This window comes from Eriocheir sinensis, unplaced genomic scaffold, assembly GCF_024679095.1.
Source record: "Eriocheir sinensis breed Jianghai 21 unplaced genomic scaffold, ASM2467909v1 Scaffold627, whole genome shotgun sequence".
In the NCBI taxonomy this organism is placed as follows: Eukaryota; Metazoa; Arthropoda; class Malacostraca; order Decapoda; family Varunidae; genus Eriocheir; species Eriocheir sinensis.
Genome location: NW_026111973.1, coordinates 206,580 through 227,500, shown reverse-complemented (window position 1 = coordinate 227,500; position 20,921 = coordinate 206,580). Strand labels below are relative to the sequence as shown.

The 20,921-nt window shown below is 45.2% G+C and overlaps 1 protein-coding gene across 1 annotated transcript in view; it reads left to right on the top strand.

Moving 5' to 3' along the window:
* LOC126993520 (myotilin-like) overlaps positions 1 to 20,921 on the top strand; it is a 57,004-nt gene that overhangs the window by 21,967 nt on the left and 14,116 nt on the right. The window contains exons 4-7 of the mRNA XM_050852659.1: positions 13,062 to 13,194; positions 18,388 to 18,444; positions 18,862 to 19,034; positions 19,214 to 19,343. Coding sequence (XP_050708616.1) covers positions 13,062 to 13,194; positions 18,388 to 18,444; positions 18,862 to 19,034; positions 19,214 to 19,343 — 493 coding nt within the window. The remainder of the gene's footprint in view (positions 1 to 13,061; positions 13,195 to 18,387; positions 18,445 to 18,861; positions 19,035 to 19,213; positions 19,344 to 20,921) is intronic.

Sequence of the window (20,921 nt, the reverse complement as noted above, 5' to 3'; positions counted from 1 at the left end):
AGGAGGGAGATAATTAGCGTTTATTGTTGGGGGAAGATAATTAGGTATGAATGAAGCGTAGTGTGTAGTGATGGGACAGAATGTGACCCGAATATGATGTGGCAAGGAAGTAGGGATGTGCTCTTTGCGTTGCGGAGTAGTTGACTGTATGGTGTGTGGTGTTTGAGTGTGAGGGTGAATGTGATGTGTATGGTGAAATAAGAACGGAATGCTTGGTTTGTAGGAGTTATAGAGGGGCGGAGTGTTTTTTGTGCGTGCAGGTGTGTGATAAAGAGAGAAAATGGAACATATTGCAGTCTTAGATTCAAAAGTGGGATGAGACAAAAGATGCGTCCACACACTTGTTCGCTGTGATGCTATTTCGTGGGTCCTTTCTCTCCCCTCGTTACTGATATATGTTTCGTCCCCTACAAGGCCAATCCTCACGCCGCCCCTTTTATCTTATCCTTTGTGAAGAGATTTTCATTTAGTAACCGGATATTGGTAAGTCCTCCTTCCCTCTTTTTCTTTGCGTCCGTCCGCTGTCTTGTTAGCATTAATTTATCAATTTTCGCTTGGCAGCTCATCCCGGTTCAGTGTTTGTGTGTTACTGCCACGCCTTGTCGTCTCCCCTTCCCTATTCCCGCTACTCGAAGGGAGAGGCGAGCAAACAAAAGAAAACGAATCAGTCTCAATTGATACAGATTGTCCATCACTCCCCTGACCAGGAATTTTATCTCTTGGTGATTCAATTTTCTTCTATACTGTATTGATGAGGCGCCTCATCTCGTTTGTGCTGACGAAACCTATCCGTTCTTCTTAGTATTAGAACTCTTGTTTTATATAGTTGGCTTTCTCTTCGTATCATTTGCATTTCTACTTTCTCCTAATTTCTTTGTAAAACTCAGTTACATTTATTTCTTCTCAGTTGCTTCCTACATTTTCTTCTTTAATACCTCCCCTAGCTATCATTGATTGGATTTCTTTGGTTTTCAGAGTTCACCTTCTCGACTTGTCTGCCTTGTTCTATTTGTCATATATTTTTCTTGTGTCAGCGGGCTTGTGAGAGCGCTCATTACTCCTTAAAAAAAAACAGTATGTTCTCTATAATCTCTCTGTTCACCTTTTCGCGTCCTTACGTTGCCGGCGTCTTCGTCACAACACCACACACAACAATCCTCTTTCTCCAGAGTCAACATCACAGTGCCAACGCTTGGCTGACTGCTTGCTGCCGCTTTTCCGGGCCAGAGAAGATGAGGGTTTTTTGTGTGTGCATGTGTATGTAAATAGCAGCTATGAAAGAAATGTTTGGGAAAATTATGGACATTTTATGCATGGCGGGCAAGGCGAGGGTTGGTTCCCTCGTGGCCTGGAAGAGTCAGGGTCCGAGGGCGTTGCCTTAGTCCAGCGGCCGCGTGCCGGCCTTGGCCTTGGCCCCTTTGTGCCCTGACAAGTGGCCCGCGTTGGAACCCCTCCAAGGCCAGCACACGCCCGCGCCGGGGCTTGTAGGCAGCTCCCCCGGGACAACGTAGTGCATAAAGACCAAGGCGCGCACACACACACACACACACACACACACACACACACACACACACACACACACACACACACACACACACACACACACACACACACACACACACACGGGCTCCGGGATGAAGAGCAGTACAGGAGCGATGTGATCAGTGATGTATAATGAGATAAGCTAGGGAGCCAGTCACCCGCGGCAGCTAATCAGTGAAGTTTTGGGGCGAAAAGGCTCGTTAGCAGCGGCCGCCGTCACCAGGAGCAGGATATAAAGTTGGGGGATGGAAAGCCGTAGGAATGTAGAAGCCTGGACAGCCAACGAAATAAGTAGTATAGTAGTGGTAGTAGTAGCATGCAGTAGTAGTAATAGAAGTAGTAGTAGTAGCAGTAATAGTATTCGTTGTTGTTACTGTAGATGTTTTTTTGTAGTCGTTGCAGTAGTACAAGTTTAATAAAATCTAACAGAGTAATATTGCTGAGGCTCTGGCGGAGGGGCGGCGCTCACTCAAGTGCTCCAGCTTCTCAAACTTTTCCTCTTCACTTTTGATTTGCTTATTTCTTCAATTTGTGATTTCTCGGCCTTCAGCGGGACTAGGTATCTTGTGCGGCTTCTTGGCGTTCGGAAGGGACTTGGGAGAGGGTGGTCGGTAGTCTGGGTTCTATAATACTGTGGCAGCTCTCCGTTTAATCTGAATCCTGTATTAATGGTAGTGTTTTAATCGGTGGTTAAGGTTTGAGGCTGATGAAATTGGGTCCCTGATAATGATGATGATGATGATAAAGACAAAATAATGATGATGCTTGTGGTGGGTAATGGGAGTAATAATGATAAGGATGATAGCAAATAATATAAAGATGATGATGATAATATTGGTGAAGAAAATGACGAAGATGAAAATATAAATGTAAAAGTGATGCAGTTATATAAGAAAGTTTTATGAAAGTGTTACATAAGCGAAGAGAGAGAGAGAGAGAGAGAGAGAGAGAGAGAGAGAGAGAGAGAGAGAGAGAGAGAGAGAGAGAGAGAGAGAGAGAGAGAGAGAGAGAGAGAGAGAGAGAGAGAGAGAGAGAGAGAGAGAGAGAGACACGGACATGCATACATACAGACAGACAGAAAACTTTGAAGGCATCGTGATAGGCAACTCTTGAGAGACTTTAATACTCGGAAAATCGGAGCGAAGAGGCGTCCAGATTGTTCGGGAGTTTTCTAATAAAGGAAATAAGGATCCGGTAACTTACGGGGGATGGAAGGAAGCGACAGATAGCTCGGAAAAGAGTCCTGTACACTGATAACTCTTGAGACGAAGGGAAGCCGTGTAATTATTAGCTTCAGAAATGTTGCTGTGTTGAGCTTCTTGGACCGAGTTTTGAGTTGCAATCGTAGCTGGGAATTCGTCTATGACTGGAAAACACTAATAAGGAGTCGAGAGAACCCTAAGAACCTTTTTTTTTTACATCAAAGAAAACGGCTCAAGGGCAACAAAAAGAGTGCAAAAAAAAAAAAGCCCGCTACTTGCCGCTCCCATAAAAGATAAGAGTAAAGAGTAGCCAAAAGAGTAGTCAATTTCGGGTGGAGTAAATACAGTAAATACGAAGAAGAAGGACTTTGAAAATACATCATCCAACTCGCTGAAAAGACCACATCTCATTCGCACGAACGTCCCCTATTTCCTTCACCCATACACACACACACACACACACACACACACACACACACACACACACACACACACACACACACACACACACACACACACACACACACACACACACACACACACACACACACACACACACACACACGCACGCACGCACGCACTCACTCCCCCTTTCCCCTCAGACACACTCACAACACAGCACAACACAACACAATGACACACACTTACCCCCTCCAACATACAGTCATGCCTTCAACACGAGCGGAAATGAAGTGCTTTGTTAAGACTCCGTGCCTGATTGCATTCGTAGAAGCATTGGAGACGAGGCAGAACATGAGTCTTCCGGAACCTGAACCCGCCTAAGCAAGTTGTTCCGAGGCTCCCGGCAGAGTGTGTAGCCTGGGAGTGTTGCCGATCGTCTGTGCTGAGATACTCGAATTGAAACTCATGGACATATTCCCCAAACATTTCGGTTCCCAAGTACATACAATTGATAAGGCTTTCGTCGAGGTTGTATATGAGGCCCTTAGTAACATAGTGTACCAAGCGCCACATATAGAAAGACGCTTGCTACACTATGTTATTAGGGGCATATATTTCCATGGAGAGCCTTAAGACCGTGATGGTAGTTTGACTCTCATAAAGACCCGATTGATTTCCTATTCGGCCTTTGAAAATAGTTGTTTGTGAGAGGCAGAAGCGTCTAAGAATACGGGGGTGTTTTGATATCGTCCTGGATGTTACAAGGATCCCCGAGTTCTTGTTGGAGGTGAGGAACAAGTGTGAGGTCGAGCGAACATAGTGACTGTTGGTGAGGGACTTTTAGCTTCTTTGTTCTTTCTTTTATCCTCTGAATTTTTGGCTTTCTCTCTTTTAGCATAATGTAAGGTTGAGGTATGAAGAGTAAGTGTGGGGCTGAATGAACACTGCCTTTGTAGTAGTGACTGCTGATGAAGGACTTTTAGCTTGTCAGTCATTCCTTGCATCCTTTAAATTTTTGCTCTCTCCCTTTAGCTGCTAACAAAATATAAGGTTGAGATCACAGAAAAGGACAACACTAAAGGAAGTCATGTAGGTAGGAGTAGCCTTTGAAATATTTTTAAGGGTGTAGTTCATTTCGAAAGCAAATAAGTTAAAAAAAAAACTGCATCACTCAAGTTTCATTTTTCTTGCCTGCCTTTGTCTTCCTTTTCCAAACCACATCATTATAACTATTTTTTTAATCTTTTCTCATCCCTTCCTTTCATTTATCACTTACACAACAACGAGGTCAAACTCCTGCGAGGTCATACCGGTGAGTCGTGTCTGTCTTGTTTCCTCAGCGCCATAGGTCAGCTAATTGATACGCAACTCAAAACCGTTCCTGTGTCGTAACTCGGAATGGCCTGTCATCACGCTTTTTCTTCAAAACATCGTATAGCTACATGTTCCCGAAGCACCTTTACTGTTCCTGATTCCTTAGAGGTCTTGCTTCAAAACTTTACATTGGCGTCCTTAATTTTCTATCCAGTATTTCCTAGTCCCATTACCTCCTTTATATTTTCCAGTTTTCGCGTTCCCCATGTTCTTTTTCGCGTTCCTCATGTTCTCCTTTTTCTCGTTCCCCATGTTCTCCTTTTTCGCGTTCCCCATGTTCTTTTTCGCGTTCCTCATGTTCTCCTTTTTCGCGTTCCCCATGTTCTTTTTCGCGTTCCCCATGTTCTCCTTTTTCGCGTTCCCCATGTTCTTTTTCGCGTTCCCCATGTTCTCCTTTTTCGCGTTCCCCATGTTCTTTTTCGCGTTCCCCATGTTCTCCTTTTTCGCGTTCCCCATGTTCTTTTTCGCGTTCCCCATGTTCTCCTTTTTCGCGTTCCCCATGTTCTCCTTTTTCGCGTTCCCCATGTTCTCCTTTTTCGCGTTCCCCATGTTCTTTTTCGCGTTCCCCATGTTCTTTTTCGCTTTCCCCATGTTCTCCTTTCATAGCATCATATCATATCCCATCTTTTCATATGTCTTCCTTTCCCTCCTCCCAACACAACCACCTAACTTCCTTTATGTATTAATTAACTATCTTGCCCTCCTCTTCCTCCCCTCCACGACAATAACAACATATATCGTATTCCATCTACTCTCCTCTTTATTTTTAACCCTCTTTCAAAACAACCATTCCACTGTTGTGTTTGTTTCCATCGCTTTCCTTTCCGCTACAACTGCATCGTTTCCCTTTTTCATTATTCATGCTTGCCATTGTCTATCTGTTCCCCACCACAGTCAAATAACGTCTTCCTTGTTTTTTACCCTCTCCAATTACTCCCCTTCATCATTTCCATAACAACTAGGTGCATAAATTCCCACTCTCTTATCGTCTCTTCCTGTCTTTCACTTATCCCCACCATAATCGCCTGACGAACTGTTTTCATTTCTCTCTAAGTCTTTCCTCTTCGTTCTCATTTCAGTCACCCCGCTTCTTGTTTCTGCATTCACTCTTCTCCTCCTCCTCACTACACTTACCTCATTTACCACATTGGACCTCTCCCCCTTTCTTCCTATTCCTCGTTTCTACCACCACTTCTTGTTCTCCCTATCCTTGCTTCTCTCCCTTTTCCTACTCTCCTGTTCCTAAAGTGAACGTCAATAACGGCACGTTCTCTTCTAACTTTGGAACATTAAATTAGCCCATAAATTCCCAAGTACCTAATATATTTTCCTATTTTTTCAAGTCGAGTTGGTGAACGGTGAGCATGATAGTGATTACGGTGAGTTAATGTCGATGTGTTTGTTGTTTGTTGCTGTGTTGTGCTGTAGTGTAATGTACGGTGAAGCGTTCCTCTATACATCGATAAAAGGCCATATATATACCTATGTCGAGTTGGAGTTCCGTAAATGCATATGTTTCCCGGTGGACAGACAGACAGACAGAGAGGTGGAGGCGGTGGCCGAGTGGTTAGCGTGAGGGCGTGGTGGGCCCGAGGACCTAGCGTGGACTATGTTTGTTCTCTCTCATAAATAAATAAAAATAGATATAAATAACCAATCTGCTTTTCACCTTCAAAAATAAAGGAAGGGAAAACAACAGCAACAGGAAGAGCAGGAGAGAACATGGAGAGAGAGAGAGAGAGAGAGAGAGAGAGAGAGAGAGAGAGAGAGAGAGAGAGAGAGAGAGAGAGAGAGAGAGAGAGAGAGAGAGAGAGAGAGAGAGAGAGAGAGAGAGAGAGAGAGAGAGAGAGAGAGAGAGAGAGAGAGAGAGAGAGAGAGAGAGAGAGAGAGAGAGAGAGAGAGAGAGAGAGAGAGAGAGAGAGAGAGAGAGAGAGAGAGCATACACATTCAGAAACCTCAAGGGTGACCAGGATGCAGCGGGTTTAGGTCACCGAGGACTAGATACACGAGGAGGAGGTGGAGGAAGAGGAGGAGGAGTGTATCACCAGGCCCGGGAGGAAGCCAAACATTTGTTACTTGTCGTGGCAGTAAATTGTGGAGGTGCAAAGGTTGGCACGGAAGGATTTTTGTGAAACATTTATTGGTCAGCGGCGCGTTCAGGCTCACGAGTTACTTCTGGTGGTCGCGAGGGTTGGGAGCGACGGTGTTCAGCTTTATGGGGCCTCAACGCCGTACTGGAGGACACGTGATTGGGGAGAGAGACGTAGATACACTGCCCCCACCCTCACACACAACCACCCACTCAAATATTTTTCTTTTTTACGTTCTGGCCTATAGCGCTTGTGGGATTTCTTTAGAGCCCCGTCATGGCACAGGCAAGTGTTTATAGTGGCGCCATTTATTTTTGCTCATGCTGCCTCCCGGGGCTCATTCTTGATTCAATTGGACAGCTCCTCTTGAGTCCGGGTTGATAGGTGGTCTTCAGGACAGCATGTGGGTAGTCTCAGGCCACCCAGCCGTGACTGAAAAATCCCAGTTGGTAGCGGCGTATTCGAACCCGCAACTTCCAGAACGCAGGACCCGCACGCTAACCACTTAGCCACCGCCTCCCCTTACATACACACGCAAACACAAACACATGCAATCCTTTAACTACATCCCGAAATCACGGACTCTGCCTTAATTTTCTCGTCTACCTTGCCATCTTTGCACGTAAGGTCGATCTCCCACCCGCCTGCGTCGATGCTAACTAATTCTCAGGCCGTTTTAAGGAGTCTTCATTGTGAGACGTCCGTAAGTACATAGACACCATCCCCCCCATGCATCATCCTACCTTTGTGCGATATCGGCAGTGGTAGGTCCTCTTTAAAAGTGAATTATTTTTCTTTTTTCATCAGGGAAAGTCACTCGTGCGGAATCCATCTCCTGGAATAAAGCACTTGTCTGGAGGCGCCGGAAGCGTGTCGCGGCGCGGAGACAGCCAATCGCGGCCGTCATAAATAGCCTGTTCTTTGTGCGTCGCGGGAAGAGGCAAGTGATTCACGGCCGCCGCTTGATAAACTTGCGCGCGTGTTTGATAGTGCGAAGCGAATGTTGGCTGTCAGGCGTCAAGTGGAAGGAGTAAAAAAACAAAAAAACAAAATAGATGCAGCAGCCATGACCATCAAAGAGGAAAGTTGATTATATCCTTTTTTTCGCCACGGGGACTTTGATGCTTTGCGACTCTTTGGCGTCCTTGTTTTCTCAGAAATTTTGATTTTTTTGGTCGCCTCTACAATTTTTACCTTTCTGTGTTCCACTTACCGTCCCTTGAATTAAGATCAGATCACATTTAATATTGATATCTTTCAGTGCGTGGATCAGAATGTGGTCCACAGCCTTTTCCCCAATAAAGAAAAAATTGTGAGACAACGTTTCAAAGCCAATTAAACACTGCAACAATGTTCAAATAACATCATTACTGTTAGCTTAGTATTGAGGCTAAATGGAATTGGTTAACTTAGTGACCTTTACTTCAAATATATATTTTTGTCTGTCACACAATAGCTTATGACCCCTTAAAGATAAGGGAAAGACGAGGGTAGAGTCCCATGCCTTATAGCTCTTAGTAGCCATATTTTGTCTCCTTTTTTGTTCCCCTTGAGATGCTTCCATTGCTATAAAAAAAAGCACAGGGAATAAGTCTCACCTGTCCTCGGTGTGAGGATGGTGGCCGGCCTTGGCGACACTGATATAGGACGTCCTCAGCCTCCTGTGCTGCTGACGGTCACGTAAACGAGGCCCGTGTCAGGGTTGCGTAGAGAGTATTCCTTCACATTAAAATATAGTTGATGTTCGACGTTGACTACCGCTACATAAATATTAATGAACTTTTTCAGAATCCCTTGCAAATGTTCATGAATTTTTTTGTCTGATAGTGTCTAACAAAGCCACAAATATAATATTAAAACGCAAGCATGTTATTACTATTTCAATATATGTGCGCGCGCGCGCGCGCGCGCGTGCGTGTGTGTGTGTGTGTGTGTGTGTGTGTGTGTGTGTGTGTGTGTGTGTATTCGTGTATTTTTGGCGATGGGGGGAGCGAGAGAGCTTATCCATCTCCCCCGTTACTGCTGCTTTCCGGGTTAACAGCCGTGCGCGCCGCGGGTGTGATGAGATCCAGGGCTCCGTGATGGCGGCACTTCACTCCCGGGTACGCCAGGCGAGGCCCCGTGATGCAGACACCGCCACCGCAAAGGTACCCAAAAAGTCCCAGTGGCTGGCGTGACGCGGGGGCCATCTCGGGGAAGGTACGAGGGCGCGTGATACCCGCCGTGGCCGTCCTGGTGATTACAACGGCGACAACAGCGGCTGAGCAGTTAACAATGGATAGGAATTCGCGGGAAGGTCGATGTGAATGGACTGTGGATAAACTCAAACAACAGCTCAGTGACTTTAGAGTGGCTCGAACCTGAAGACTCCTAATAAACACACACACACACACACACACACACACACACACACACACACACACACACACACATGTTTATCAAAAGTGTACGCAGCCACCATAAAACGTCAAGAAAGGCACAAATCACATCACCAAGTACCGGCGGCGCCACACAAGCTCCACCGCACGCAGCAGCAGCCGGCGTCTATTTGGTAACGTTTGTTGTTCGTCTAATTTCTCGGCCTGACGGAGTGCTCGCAAGGCTTCAAAAGTACAGCGGCTTAAAGACTTACTGGAGTGTGTAACAGCTGTTTATAATGTATTCTTGGGGGGGAAGAGGAGGAGGAGGAGGAGGAGGAGGATTAGAGATAGGAGGAGAAAAGAGGAGGAGGAGGAGGAGGAGGAGGAGGAGGAGGAGGAGGAGGAGGAGGAGGAGGAGGAGGATCAGAGAGAGGAGGAGGGAGAGGGAAAAATGCTGTCTTTCGTTTACTTCGTTTCTTCATCATGATGTCTGTTTTCTGCTAGTCTTTCTGCTGCATGTATTTCCTTATTATCAGCGTAATTGGACCTTTCAGTCGTTTGTATCTTTTATCCAAATTATAAAGCAAACTTCTATCACTGTTTTCCTCCGTATCTGGTATCCATTTGCGGCACGTCCTAAAGACCTACTGGATATTAACGTCCCTTTATTAGTAGTTCAACGATTATACAGACTCCGGCAGGCCACGCATTATTTTTCTTCCCATTATACTTTACCTTCAAATGGATTCCTCTTGAACGCCTCGATCTTCAATACTCTTATGTTCATTCAAGCTGGGGTTTGATTGACTTCCAAAGCATTATTCATATATATTCTCTTAACCAATATTTTCGTACATACTTTGCCAAACAGATTAACTATTATCCTCGTAGTTGTAAAAGCTTATGTGCTACTTACTACAATATATTATTTTGCTGCTAATGTTTTCTCTTCCATCCCTGCAGCATTCGGTAGCTACTCTGCATTCTCTTTGTTCTCATGAATTGCGCGAAGAACGAAACTTACAAAGGGTGAATGTTTCCCGTCCGCAACAAGTAATCCGTCTTCAGCGTAACCGTCTCTGCGCGAACATTGATTAATTTTATCCAGCATCTCTTGTTTCCTCAAATAATTTATCCTCATAACTTTACGTATATATTCATGAGCCACATTTTGAAGTCATCTACCACTTTCTTTCACACACGGCTTTATGAATTGCACAGGCTCCTTTGCTCTGGGAAATTTTCGTTGATTTACATTTATGATTTCTGAGTCTTTCCCACCACCAACCTCTTTGCATACATCATGTGTCCCGGGTATTTCCTCCTTTGCTCTGGATTTCCACCTTCATTTCTGTTGCCTTCCGTTCCCTCTCGCTCTCCTGCACCCTTTTCACACCACCTGCTCCGTCGCCACTCATTGATCCCCTCCACATCACGAACGGCTCCTCTCCTCACCGTAATTTAGATCGTTCCATAAGATGTCTAATTTACACACTAATCCTTCTTGATTCCTCGGTTACCTCTCCCTTTAGTGCTTATTCACAAAATCGTCTTTACTTTCGCTTCAGTCATGAGTCATTATTAGTCATCATAATCGTCACCGTCATCGTCATCGTCGTCATTGTCAACCATCGCTGCTTCGCTCCCACATTACGAGACATAAACGTTTTCCAATTTTTCCACTCTTCTCTTCACGCACACGGTTTTCTTTTTTCTTGTTCGGACATTAAATATATTCCTTTCCTGACTCATCTTTCCTTAGCTGCCCTTTCCTCGACAGTCGTTCTCGTGGCCTCACCGTCTGCAATTTACCACTTCAGTGCGCTACAATATGGCTCACGTCCGTCCCTTCACCTCAGTGTTAGTCATGATGAATAAGTTGCTTTGTCTGCGGTGCATAATTCACTTCTCGTGTGAGTAAAATACTTAACATCGTTCTCACCATCCCACCTGTGAGCTCTTACAAGATTTTTCAAGGTTTCTCTTCCATAAATCAGAAATGACATCATAAACTCAACATAGTGTTTTCCAGTTATTAAAAGGAATGGGAACGTAAATGTACTCATATCAATCAAATTCAGATGCTTTATAGACCACTTTGCTTCCAACAAGGAAAAAATGAAGAGTGAAAAAAAGGGCCGTTTTGCTTTCGGTTGCCATGCTGGCTGGTGATTGCAGTATTTCGCTCACGAGGTCTGAAGCAGCTGATGTTGTTGTTGCTGGCTCATGGTGTAGAGATTTGGCATTTACTGTGAGTTACAAGTGTTGCGTTGTTACCGTATTCTTCTTTTCACTAACGACGTGCAAATGTTGTGTGTGTCTTGATTCCTGGTGTCTGAGCAAGGTACTCGCACAGCTTAACTGGTCGGCATGCAGCAGGAAGGGACGTGAAAACTTTGCTTCCGCGGCACCTAACACCGGCCGCCGGCATGGAGCAGCGAGGGAGGTGAACACTTTGCTGCAGCAGCACACGGTGACGGTCCCCGCGGGGTCGGGATGGCAGTTGATGTTTTGTGCCATGAAAACACAACAAAGAAAATATTGAAATAATATTTTCCAAAAGTTCGGTCACCCACGCGACAAGCAGCCCCGGTTTTTGCAAAAAAATTGAGGATACATGTTGCAGCCGTACACAGCCCGCGGAAATAAAAAAAAATATTTGTTGTTCAAATCGGTACGATATTTAATTTTATGGTTTCTCGTTCTGGGAATAAAAACGAGACTCTTTTCACATGTAGAAACAATTGAGTGTTCAGCCGGTGAACACACGCAAAAAGTCTTATTTTTGAAATCGACTTTGTTTATTATCCTTTTTCATCGAAACTGTTGGCTGCGTGCCGAGGCAGAAACTAGACAAAGTAAGCGAACCTCTAAAGAGTGGATGTTTAATGTGTATTTGTGGTGTGTGTGTGTGTGTGTGTGTGTGTGTGTGTGTGTGTTTGTGTTTGTGTCTGTGTATCTGTGTGTATAGATAGATATATAGATAAACTGAGTGACTGATTAATTGACAAATTAACAGACTGAAAGGAAGGTAGGTGGTAAAAAGAGATAAATAAGTATTGATAAATAGATGGATAAACATTAAACATTGGGTAAGAAATAAAAAAAGAAGTATCACGTATCACATTACCCGAAAATAAGACTGGTGAACAAAAACCAAGTAATGAAAGGCGAGAGGAACAAGTATCATGACGCAGGTGAAAGTGTTGTGAGTGTGGCGCGAGGGAACGAAGGAACGAGGTGCGGAGGTATGCCAAGGTGAGGAGGTGTACGAGAGGAAGAGGAGGAGGGACGGCATAGTGCAGGTAAAGAGCGAGTTAATTGTCCTCAGCACTAATGGTACCCTTGGCGTGATGAATGTATTGCCAGCGTGATCGAGATGTGATTGGAATGTCTGCAGAAGAATCAGATCCCTTTAAACATTATACACCTGTGGCTGAGCAGTGGGCTATTTCGGTTTCCTTATAAGCTAAAAATTCCTGAGGGTAATTTGAATAAGATGAAAAGGAAGAGCTGTGGTGTGTGGAGAACCGTGCCGATGGAAAGAATGAAAGGAAGGAAGGAGTGAGTAAAGGAGGAGAATTAGGGAAGATAAAGAGAGGAAGGGAGAGGGAACAGCGCCTAGTAAAAGAAGGCGAAGAGGGAAGCCGAGGAGAATGCAAATCCGATAAGTTGTTGGCGAGCGTTGTGTAGTATTGAAAATGAGGGTTAGTTTATTATTCCGCCATTACCATTCTCTCTCTCTCTCTCTCTCTCTCTCTCTCTCTCTCTCTCTCACACACACACACACACACACACACTCATCGGTAAATTCCTTCCCTTTACATTTTCATCTCTCGCTCCCCTCCCTTTGTCCTTTTTCATAGCTTCACCCTTTACAAGATCTACATACAGACGCCCACTTTCGCCCAGGTTATCTCCCCCATAAAGCTTTTCTTCCTCCCGTCCCCTTCACCACACGTTCCCCTCACTACTCGTCCCCCTTCTCTACACGTTCCCCTCACCACACGTTCCCCTCACCACTCGTTCCCCTTCTCTACACGTCCCCCTCACCACTCCTCGCTCTCACCTCTCACTCTTCTCGCTCCCAGATACTGCACAGCCACGAGACGGACGACTGGACGCTGCAGATCCAGTACACTCAGCCCAGGGACGCCGGGGCCTACAAGTGCCAGGTGAACTCCGACCCCAAGATTGTGAGGAATGTGTACCTCACTGTTACAGGTACGTGTGTGTGTGCGTGTGTGGAATGGGGAGTGGGGGGGAGGCTTGTGTGTGTGTGTGTGTGTGTGTGTGTGTGTGTGTGTGTGTGTGTGTGTGTGTGTGTGTGTGTAAGCAAGACGTGCGGCAATTGAAATCAGAGTAGGTGATGCGTATTGGCGACTCGATCAGTATTCCACGTTGCCTCTCAGCGTGTATCCCCATGATGAGGTATTCTCCTCGGCGCCGCACCAACACCCGGCAGCCTATACAGTGCCAGCATCGAGGGAGGTTCGCCGGCTGCCTAGGTTCACGGGTGTTGATGCCTGCATCGCCACCAACACCCGAAAGGCAGAGGCACAACACTAAACCGAGTAAATCCCGTGTATGTGTGTGTCAGTGCATCAATTTGTGGGTGAGTGCGTGAATATGTATGGATTTTTAGATTGTTTGGAGTTAATGGGTCGTATTATGAGACATTTCCCCGGCCAAGAACACATATTTGACAAGGCTTTCGTAGGAGCTGTGGGCATTTCCAGGGGTAGTTTTATGACCCTGGTGGTAGTCCGACCCGTCTTCTGTACCATGAACCTAAAGAAACACGCATTAGAACCCGATTGATCCCCACTTTGACCTTTAGAAATTGCTGATGTGATATGGCAACGTGTCTTGTAATACCAGCCAATGTGTTTCTTTTTATTTCCTCAACCCAAAAATATATTACACGTCCGCAGACCAGATGTTAATGTTCCTGCACAGCAATCTTGTTTAGCTCCCCTTTCCTTATTAGTATGCGGCATAAAGTAGCAATGCCATTTACTTCCCGTGGCATTGAGAGTCTTTACTGTCTGACGTCTCTAATTACCTCAAGACTATCCGGCGCCCCGTCCCCAAGGCCACCCGCCACTCCGCCACCGACAGTAATATCATTATAACAAATTAATTCCCGGCTATCGGTGCGTCTCATAAGCTCGCACGCCCTGACCTAATTCCCGCAGCTGGCAGGCCGTGACAGGTCGTTCAATTACCTGGAATCAACGATCATCACGACCCACCTGTTTCAGTATTCATTGGCAAGGTGCTCGTGGCTCGTTTATGGAAATGGTACCCGGCGATTACCTCCAAAGCCAACCCATCGAACTAAGGCTGAGTTGTGTTGGTGCCGCTGCTGCTCCGCCAGGCTTTATGTTCCTCTTCGTCGTGAGTTAGGGCGGCGGTCTTGAGTCATGTTCGTGCGCTTCATCATTGTGTCGGTGTTCGTCGTGTGTTGTGTTGCTGCTCATTATCGTTACTTATTTTTTTGTGTGCTCCTCGTCGCGACTCATTTTTTTCTGCAGGTCCATTCATTATACGTCAAGATACTGCTGTTTATAATGAGTCATGTTGGCGTTAGTATTTGCACGTACTGACTAATTGACTTCATTGCTGCAACAACAACAACAACAACAACAACGACAACAACAACAACAACAACGGCAACGGCAACGACAACAACAACAACAACAACAACAACAACAACAACAACAACTACAACTACAACTACAACTACAACTACAACTACAACTACTAATACTAATACTAATAATAATAATAATACAACTACTACTACTACTACTACTAACAATAATAATAATAATAATAATAATAACACCACCACCACCACCATTCAGAGTTTCAATACAAAAACCATAATGAGGCCACACAGCTGCTTCTTGTTATCCGCGCTGCGTCCACTTTTGTTTCCGTCACCGAGTTTCCCGTTGCCTTGAGCGAGAGAAGTCGGGCGAAGCACTTAATTATTCTGAAGTGGATGGACTGAAGCAACACAGACCCGGACTTGCCCAAACGCGAGATGCTTTTCCCGGACTTTTTATTTACTTAGGATGTGTCTCTTATCTCGGAGGCAGAAGAAATGCTCCCAGCCCGCGACTCATTATTCAACCACGATGGCCAAAGTGTGTGTGTGTGTGTGTGTGTGTGTGTGTGTGTGTGTGTGTGTGTGTGTGTGTGTGTGTGTGTGTGTGTGTGTGTGTGTGTGTGTGTGTGTGGGTTGGTGGGTGGGTGGGTGGGTGATAATTAGAACACCGGTAATAACAGTAATAAATAGTAAAAAGTAATAACAATAAATATTAGGAGAAGATATGTTAGATAGGAAACAAAGTAATATCGACAGAAACAAAGTAGAGATTTAACTCAACGTTCCACCACCGACTATCCTGAAAGAGTGACAAAAGTCTATGTTAATGTATGTAAGCTAACACGTCACTTATAAGGATGTTAACAGCAAAGAGGTCATCAGTTTACTCATCCGTTACTTAAGAATTCTGTCTGACTTTACACTTGCCCCCAAAAGTCATTGCATCAAAACAAATAAACGACACCAAATTGCACGGATAGCATATTGCGTCATTTAGGAATCCTCAAACTGATCTGCAATGAGGAAATTTTTGGCCATTTGTCAGCCCGTCATTTAGTCGAGTCTTTGGGCGGTGGACATGGTAACTCAGATCACAGGACCGTTGCGTAACTAACTCGATTACTCGCCCCTGAATTAAATTAAATTAAATTAAATTCTAGGGGTACGGGCAACGCTTACAACAGATGAGACGAAGGAAAGGAAAGGAAGGAAAGGCTATCATTTCGACTCACTGACGGCATGATGTCTTGAGCTCAGAGTTAGTGTTCCTGTTCTCGTCTTCTAAAAGTTTGATTAATGAATTTATTAATGCGTCATAATATGAATATGTATTTAATCAAACACTGTAAATGCTTGCGGATATGAAGCACCTGTCATGAAGGAACAAAATGGTAGTATCTCAGTTTGTGTTCCTGCTCTTTGATTTCATATAAGAGAACTACCATTCGTTCCGGGAGAGCCTCTCTCTCTCTCTCTCTCTCTCTCTCTCTCTCTCTCTCTCTCTCTCTCTCTCTCTCTCTCTCTCTCTCTCTCTCTCTCTCTCTCTCTCTCTCTCTCTCTCTCTCTCTCTCTCTCTCTCTCTCTCTCTCTCTCTCTCTCTCTCTCTCTCTCTCTCTCTCTCTCTCTCTCTCTCTCTCCTCTCTCTCTCTCTCTCTCTCTCTCTCTCTCTCTCTCTCTCTCTCTCTCTCTCTCTCTCTCTCTCTCTCTCTCTCTCTCTCTCTCTCTCACTCTCTCTCTCTCTCTCTCTCTCACTCTCACACAATCAAACACACACACACACACACACACACACACACACACTGCTGAGTTGAGGTCCTCGCACATTTTTCCCTCATCGTTGCCAGGCAGTGGAAGTGTGCTTTGGAAAACAATCTCACACCGCCTCATATAAAACGGACGATTTATATTTTCAATGCTGAGAATGTTTCAATAATCATATGAACCTGGAAAAAACACTGATGTCTTTATAATCGTGATAAAACGACGAATGAAATCGCATTTGTCTAGACACGTACGCGCGCCGACGCCCACACACTTATATCAACATATTTTTATCAATATCCAACGACTGTTTGCATTTATTTCGGCGCATATGAATTAAGTATTTTAATTGCAATTTGTTCTTGCAACACATGTACCTCATGATCCAAAATTCAATCCCCGGCTGTTTATGACCATGTAACTTGTTATACGAATTATAATACCATGTGTGTGTGTGTGTGTGTGTGTGTGTGTGTGTGCGTGTGCGTGTGTGTGTGTGTGTGTTGTTCCATGAGGGACATTAGTCTGCCGGCGACATCATGCAAGCCGATTTGGGTGAGTAGGTTATCATCATCAGCAATAATAGCTGCAGCACCGGAAGCAACAGAAGCACTAACAACGAAAAATCAGAAACAGAAGCAGCAGCAGGAGCAAAAGCAGCAACAGCAACTACAACAGTAACAACAATCGTGCCACAGGAACAAAGCGAATCTTTTTCTTTGCCAAAGTTTTTTTTCACTGAACTTCCTGCCCATGCAAACAACAACCATCGCCGAGTTGGTTTTTACACAGGGATAATATTCATATTTTCCACAATTCGTCTTATCTACTTTAGTGAACAATATTTTACTGTCATCTAGGGGTCGAGAGGCATCGCTATGCTGTCCATTAACTACTATTAACTATTATAGTAACTCTCATCGCCGCCGCAAACATGTGAACACCGTGCACTTCCATGAGCGACAAATATCATCATCTTTAACATTGGCACCCTGGCACAGGTTGGCACCGACTAATTAAACCCTTCACATAAGTTCAAGCGCGTTATGAGTCCCAACAAAATATTTTCATCCTTTTTTTGTGTCACTTGTCGGTAATTTTTCCATTTTTTTTTTTTTTTTGCGCCCATGTTCTGTAAATACTTTTGATACATATTAATGTAAACTTTGGACGGCCCCAGGTGTGCTCATCTACATCTAATTGTTCAGATTTTATTTGTTTAGCCAATTATTTATTCATGCGCATAATTTATATTTTTTCCTGCCCCGTAGAATATTACTTTCAAGATCACTCGTTCCTTAATCACTTTTATCCAAATTTGTAGGGGCGCGGCGGAGCCTTTGCCCGCTGCTACACTTAAAAACACGGCCTGGAATTTTCGGGAATTACTTTTTTTCATTTGACAAATTAAAATAATGTGCGCTGAATGTCAAGGTTTAAAGTTTTTGAATTGAAAATAAAAATAAGAAATGCCAAAGCCAAGAGTCACAGGCCAGGGTGCATAATGAGTGGCAAAACTTTATCCAAGAGTTCAATCGGCACTGCAAGGCTTCACGGCTAGAGGCAAAATATGACCTTACCAATGTCATTCTTCCTCCACAGACTTACTTCTCAGTGTTTCCACATCCAAATTGGCTGTTTGGTATTAGTCAATTCCGTAACTCTACTTTTATGTCAAGATGAATAGTAGTGATATATTAAATGTATTTATTGTAAGAGATTCTCCCTGCTCGCTGGCTCACAGAGGCCACGTGTGTTGAGATAAAGAACTGTATGGAGATGTGCTGAGACTTGACACGCCGCCCCCACAGGCTCCTCCTCGTCTGTGGGTGTTAATCGGCAGGCCTAGATGAGCACAAGAGCCACTTCCATTTATTTAAAACGCTCCGATCTTGTAGATGTCAGGATGATTATCTTTAATATTGTAAACCAAGGCAGTCGAAGTGCAAGGTATTGTGTTGCAGCTTACCTTCATAATATTTATCGCCAAGGTAGCACTCTTCACTTTCTTTGTGTCACGTAAGATCTTTCCTCCACAGACAAGCGGTTCCTGGACGGACAGCTGTACAAGATGCCGGCCACTATCAAGGAGCAAGGTGAGTGACCCTTCCGTTCGTCAATATTCCAAAATAGTAATTGTGTGTGTGTGTGTGTGTGTGTGTGTGTGTGTGTGTGTGTGTGTGTGTGTGTGTATTCTAGTTTTCTTTTTACTTCAAGCAGTACTGTTTTGGAATGCTCGGCCAAGTAGTACAGTCGCGCCAGCATTTTCTTTGGTATATTATGTAAGCTTTGTAAAGTTGGTCTTTGTTTACAAAACTTTCAGCGGGTATTAAAACTTAACCCAAGTTACGTAGTCTGGGGATCAGTCTGGCGCGTATAAATCCTCTTTAATGGCCAAACAGCCTCGGTTCATTTACGTCAGGGCTCTGGGTGTCAGCGGGTCCGTGTCAGTAAGTCTTTGTAAATGCCTCCGAGTCTGCCGCACGTTATCGAGTCTTGTTGGCCTCGAGCAGGTGAGTTCGGGACGCACATCGTGGGCGGCGGCACCAGGTTCCTGCAGGCGGGGTCGTCGCTGACCCTGGAGTGCGTCGTCACCCACACCCGCGCCCCACCCTCCGCCGTCTTCTGGTACCGCGACAACGAGGTGCTGGACTACGACTCCCCGAGGGGCGGCATCTCCCTGGAGGTAGGTCGAGACGGCGGGGCACAGTATAAATTGTTATTGCACAGAAGAAGCATTAAACGAAAAGCAATAGTTTCACCACCACCATCATCAGGGTCATCATTAATTCCAAAGCCACCACCACCACCACCAACAACAACAACAACAACAACCCCCCCCACGCTCCCTCCTCCCCCTGCCAGGTGGAGAAGGCGGGCCAGCAGACCACCTCGAGGCTGCGGATGTCGTCGGTGCGGGAGAGTGACTCGGGAAACTACACATGCGTGCCCGTCAACGCGCCCACCGCCGCCGTCACTGTCCACGTCAGCACAGGTCAGCGGCGCCCTCCCTCCCCCTCCCTTCCTCTTCTCTCTCGCACTCAATCGTCTCCTCACTTCCTCCTCTACTTAAGACTCTTGCCCCTCACACTCCTACCTCTTCCTAATTACCCTTCCTCTCCCTCACGCCCCCTCCTCTCCCCCATACATTACTGTCACTCACGCCCCACTTACTCCTCCTCTTCTCCCTCACACTCTCCTTCACAGTCTAGTTCCTCAACCGTTACTCCTTCTCCTCTCCTCCCTCGCACATTCTCCCTTTTTCCTCAAAGCTCCATCCCCTCGACATACTCTCAATCTTTCCTTACACTCCCTTACACCATCGTTTTCACTTTCCTCCCTCACACTTTGAATCTTTCCTCGCCTCCTCCTCCGTCCTTTCAGCCTCCCCTCTTCGTTTCACTTCCCAATTTGTCTTTTCCTTATTCCCCTTACCTCCCTCTCCCTTCCCTTTGTGCCTTACCATTAACTTTCCTCGCACTATCTTACCTTTCTACCTCACTCCTTCCCTTCTGTCACCACTCCTTCCCCTCCCATTCATGACCCCTCCTATTTTTTAGTTCCTTTTCCTTATTCCCCTTACCTCCCTCTCCCTTCCCTTTGTGCTTTGCCGTTCCCTTTCCTCGCACTATCTTACCTTTCTACCTCACTCCTTCCCTTCTGTCACCACTCCTTCCCCTCCCATTCATGACCCCTCCTATTTTTTTCTTCCTCTATCCTCCGGTAACATGACTCCGGTGGCTTTCTCTATACGTATTCTTCAGTATGTTTGTGATTCGGTATTTCCCTTTTATTTCTCACTTTAATTTCTTACTCTTCCTCCGGATCTTGTATAAAGCTGTCTGTTCACTTGGTCTCCTGAACATTTATATTCCTCGTAACCTCATTTTTAACGTCTACATCTCGCTTTCCTTCCTCCAGCCTACCTTCCGCAGTACATAATTTTTCACCGGATCTCAAAGTCATTCAAGTTCCATTTATCTCTTATTATCCTTCCGTCATAATCTCTGTTCTGCCATTTTTATCCTTGAAATGTTCGAAGCTTCACTCCACCTTTAATTAACTGGTCGACTTTCCTTTCAGTCTCTCGTGTTACTGTAGTTCTCGTTATTCTCTGATATCTTTCGGAGGCGCTGTGAATCCTTCCCCTTCCAGTTACCTTTTTCTGTTCTCTCTCCTCCGTATTAGTTTATTCTACCTCCTCACCCTTGTCACCCTTCTCACTCGTCTCCCTGTCAGTTCTCACACTCTCACACACTCTCGCTCTTTCTTTCCCACCTCTCACTTGCTACATAAATACACCTCGTTCTTCATCTCTCCCATTAGGTTTAATTTCCCTTTTATCAGCTGAAAACAAGGGGTAAACGATTCTCTCTCTCTCTCTCTCTCTCTCTCGCTCTCGCTCTCGCTCTCGCTCTCGCTCTCGCTCTTGCTCTCGCTTTCGCTCTCGTGTGCGTGTGTGTGTGTGTGTGTGTGTTAACCAAAAAAAGGTTGTTTATTGGGCAGCATCCATCATGTATTTTGTTCCTCGCCTCAAGCTGCACCTCACCCCTGAAGCTTTCATGTTGCCTAA